The sequence below is a fragment of the Hipposideros armiger genome, unplaced genomic scaffold (assembly GCF_001890085.2).
Source record: "Hipposideros armiger isolate ML-2016 unplaced genomic scaffold, ASM189008v1 scaffold_1592, whole genome shotgun sequence".
NCBI lineage: Eukaryota > Metazoa > Chordata > Mammalia > Chiroptera > Hipposideridae > Hipposideros > Hipposideros armiger.
This window is the reverse complement of record NW_017732942.1, coordinates 112,044-116,721: the sequence shown is the minus strand read 5'-3', so window position 1 is coordinate 116,721 and position 4,678 is coordinate 112,044. Positions and strand designations below refer to the sequence as shown.

General features: G+C 39.5%; 1 protein-coding gene across 1 annotated transcript in view; it reads right to left on the bottom strand.

Annotated features, from left to right (window-relative positions):
- LOC109377867 (interferon-induced very large GTPase 1-like) overlaps positions 1–4,678 on the bottom strand; it is a 115,676-nt gene that overhangs the window by 4,139 nt on the left and 106,859 nt on the right. The window contains exon 2 of the mRNA XM_019634350.1: positions 9–1,603. Within this exon, the coding sequence (XP_019489895.1) occupies positions 9–1,603 (1,595 nt within the window). The remainder of the gene's footprint in view (positions 1–8; positions 1,604–4,678) is intronic.

The following is a 4,678-nucleotide window of genomic DNA, read 5'->3' as shown; positions in this document are numbered from 1 at the left end:
TTCCTGACCCTTTTTATAATTAATAAGACCTTCGACTTTTCTTTGGCTGTCTAAAATAAGAGCCTCTTTAAGGATCAGTAGCTTATTTTCAAAATTTGCTTTCCACTGAATCAATATTTCACTCTCTGGATCTTCATGAAAATATTTTTCAAGTTCTTGCTTGATGGCTTCATATTTTTCAGCTACTAGAGCCTCAACTGTGCTTGTTCTGAGGGTCTGGATTTTTCCATTTTGAACCTGGTTGATCAGCTGGTTCTGCAAGCCTAGCACATGACTCCTCAGCTCCCAGGTCCAGCTGTTATACATGGTTTCCAACTTGCTCATGGCCATGACCTCTCGGGTGTTCCTGAAACTGAAAATAAAGTTCTCATTCACCAGGGCTCTCCACAAATCTTGAACTCTTGATTTTACATCCGATATCTTCATGATGCTCCCCCTGGATTCCTGTTTGGCAGTCATAAGAATTCTCGTTTTCAGTTCCTGGACGTTGTGACTATAGCGAGGATTGGGAGGGGCCATTGGGGGATTGCCATCCCAGAGGTGAGCAAAGTAGTAGACATGAGTATTGACATCAAACTTAATGACATCACTAAAGCGGGATACATCTGAGCACTGTTCTTGCTCAGCCGCTGTTGCTGCCATTTCATCTAGTCTCTGCTCTAAGCGCCTTCGTCCTTCCATAGTTTGGTCTTTAGCAGTAACTTCCCCCACATTCTGATGGACAAAGAGGCAACTTGGGGAGATTTTTATTTGTTTCATCCTCAAAAATGCTTGGACAACAATTTGGAGAATATCTTGCATTTCTGATGGATTTTCCCCAAATATATTGATCAGAGTCAAGTTTGCAAGTCCAATAACAAAGGTTGCCAACTCATTGTCACGATTCTTAGATTTGTTGCTCAGTTCTGGGGCCCGAAGTCCTTCTGTGTCCACAACAAGCACAAAGTCAAAGCCAAGTTCCTCTGAGAATGTCTCCTCCACCTTCAGGAGCTGCATGTAGGCCCCCCGGGTACACCTCCCAGCACTGACAGTGAACTGCAGCCCAAAAAGTGCATTCAGTAGGGTGGACTTGCCTGAGCTCTGCAGGCCAAGGATGGAAAGAACAAACAGCCGTTTGTTTCCAAGTTTCTCAGAGAGCTTGTCAAAAAGAGCTGTCACCCACTTTAGAGGCACATATGAAGCATCCCCATCCATCAGCTCAATGGGAACACCAGATATCATGAGATCTGCAGCAATCTGGGGAAGGGAGAGAAAAAGAATACCTTTTGTGGAAGAAGCTTCTTCCAGAGCTTCATAGATCTGGCCAATTTCTCTGAGAAGTTGCTCAATTCCCAAGGAACAGTCACTAATCTCTGTGGCGATAGCTTCTACCTTCTTTTGCCAAACTTTCAGGTTGTTGCTATTTGGTGCCTTTTGCTTTTCTGTTTGTATCAGGGACCACAAAGTCTTTTGCTTTTCATTCAGTTTTTCCAAGTGTCCTGCAGTCAGGTTGTCCAAAAGCATACTCAGCCATTGCAAAAAGTAGAGTGTGGTGTGAGTTTCTGAATGTGTTTGGAGAATTTGAAGGACAGAATTCATTAAATCATTGAGAGGAAAGGCTCTGNAGTCCAAAGGAAGAGCATGCCAAACTTAAGGGGGATCAATTTTTAGACATATCCTGCTGTAGTCAGCTCAGGCTGCCATAACATAAAACCAGGACTGGGTATCTTAGATATCAGAAATTGATTTGTCACAGTTCTGGAGCATCAAAGATCAAGGTGCTGGCTGATTCAGTCCCTGGTGAGGGTTCCCTTCCTGTCTTGCAGACGGCTGCCTTCTTGCTGTGTTTGTGTACATGACCTTCCTTTGGCTCATGCATGTGAGGGAGAGAGAGAGATTTCTCTCTTATAAGTCTCTTCTCTTAAGGGCAGTGATCCCATCATGAGGGCCCTGCCCTCCTGAACTTATTATGATGAGTTAGCTCCCAAGCCAATACTCTCTAAATCACATTGTGAAGTTAGGGCTTCAACATAGGAATTTTGGAGAGACAAATATTTAGTCCATAGCACAGCCATTCCCTAGACTTTCTCAGATTAATATCCTCTCTCTGAGAGAGAGAAACCTACTTCAAAACGTCTCAGTGCAAATTTCATCTTCATTTAAGAAACTCCCATCTTATTCATGTGGTTTGATCATGTGTTAGAATCCATCACCCCCCTAGCTCCATTCCTACAGGCCTTGTGTTGTTCATTCCTACTGCACTTGGAGTCTGTTGCTTAACTTACTCAGAAAATCCCCTATTTCTACTGATGTGGTGACCATCAATTCTTATGTTTCTATGTTCCCCACTTTCAATGACTCTGAGAGACTCATTCCATGTGAGCCTTATCCCTACTGACCTCACAGCTCTGGCCCCCTCTAATCCTGTACGTACACCTGGGCCCAGTGTCTCCTACTCTTCCTGATCATGTGATTCTCATCCTCACTCTCTCCATTTCCCCTACTCCACTGGTCTGGAGGGCTCCCCACTAGTGACCGTGATCTAGTAACACTGTAATCCCCTTAATCCTGACCCCACCTGATGACAGCTTTACTCTGTACTGCTATCACAGAGAACCCCATTCTTATATAGATCATCTTCTCTCTATCCTAATTTACTTTTTGCCAGTTTCTTTTTCTTTGAGCACAGTCTTGAATCTTATTTAATAACCACTCTGCTCAAATGCCTGAGGAATTTATCAAAGATCTTTTTATTTATACATAACAATTTTGGCTTGAAAATCAAAGTTAACGTATGACATATGATACTTCTTAGTTAGGAGCCATTATGGGTTCATTAAACAAGCACAAAAAAGCATTCAACAAGTGTTAACTGAATATTGCAATTTTCAAGGATGCAGTGATGTGAGAGACAGGTATCATGCTATGCAGGGGTTCTGTTTCTGTCACCATTTCAACATAATCATATTAGGAGGTCCTTTCAACTCTTACTGAGAGTATTTTCCAGAGAACAAAAGGGAAACCATACTGTTCAAGAACACCTGTTTCCTTTATAATTTTTCTGTTGCAAGATTTCTTCTGGAGACATGGGTAATTTGACCTCAAACTGAGAGTACACTTGAAGCCCTTTGAGGGTACAAAGATTGCAGAATCAGCACTGCTATCTCCCAGCTCTAAGATCAAGTTTGGACTGCTGTTCCATGGATTGTCTGTTTTCACTGGCTATGGAGGGGTAGAGAGTGTGACTGTGAATAGAAGCCTATAGATGCTCTTGTGTCCAACATGAAGAAATTTTCTTCATTATATCATGCTTCCTTTAGATTATCAGTTTTGAGAAACTAGCATAAGTCATTGTTTCAGAATGTGTAGGATTGCCGAATGGCGATTGCTTTTCCTTCTCTCAGGTTTTTGGTTGGCTTCAGAGCATTTTAAATTTTTATTCTGGTCATGACCTTATGGCTCAAATAGCATAAAAAGTCACAAGGGTGACTGTTTCAGAGATAAGCATTTTCTTCCATTATAATACTTAAAAGAATTTCTTATTGAAATATCAGAACCTAAAAACTACATATATACTCTTTGGCATTTTATTCTTGAAGGAATACTTTATAAAATTATTAATAGCATAATTAAATCAGACCTTGTCCACAACCAGTATTAAAATGGCTTCTTCATCTTGTCATAAAATCTAGTCCTTCTTTGATTAGTACAAAGCACCAGGCTTTTAATGCCTAAACCCTTATGAACCATATGTTTTTAAAAGCACACACAGAGAGTTGCCAATATACCAGGAGAGAAGAAGGTATGATTAGATGAGAAAAAACAATTATTTCATTTCTCTTTACCATATTTGCTTGATAATGTTTCCTGAATTGATGCAGGCTCTATCCTGGTCAAGTCTCTTGTATTCTTTCCCAAATCACAATCTATCTATATACCATGATGCTTGGGAATCATGGACTTTCCATGAATATTTTTTCATTCAAGGGTTAGTAAATTTTCCTCACAATTTTAGAGGGTAAAAAAATACACTTAAAAAAACAGGCAACTTGTAGCTTCCAACCAAGAATTGTATATTGGTTTGAACAATCATCTAGCTAATCTATAGATTTCTGTAGCAGGCTACAATGATATTGATCCCTATATGAAAATGTCATTCTTTGAGACTTTATATAATTTTATATATTTTAAAATAAAAGAACATTCTGAATAGTAGTTTAAAATATGGAGTTGGTATTTTAAATGGGTTTTATTTTATTTTTATCATATGTTCATATATTTTAGTAACTTGTTTTTAAAGCAGAATGAATTGAGACAAAGGAAAATCTTCCACTCTTCCAATGTTAATTGATTTATTTCTAGATGTTTCATTTGAAAAATGGAAATGATGAAGGTTCTCGTGAGAAGGAAGTATCTTAGTATTGTTCAAGTAATGTAATTCTTTTGTTCACATTCTTGTACTCTTGGGGTCATTGAGTATTACTGTTTCTTCAAGTCATCAAGCACATCCTGCTTTGTGATTTCGAACCATTGATCAGGAATTTTACCTCTACCTATAAATTTTCGCTCATATTTTTCTTCTAGGTTTGATCTGAAGTGACAGACAAACCATTTCCAGTAGGGCTGGGTGGATGAGTCTGGGGTGATGCTCCACGTGGCGTAGTCCCCTCCTGCCTGTCGATAGTTCTTATATGGGAAT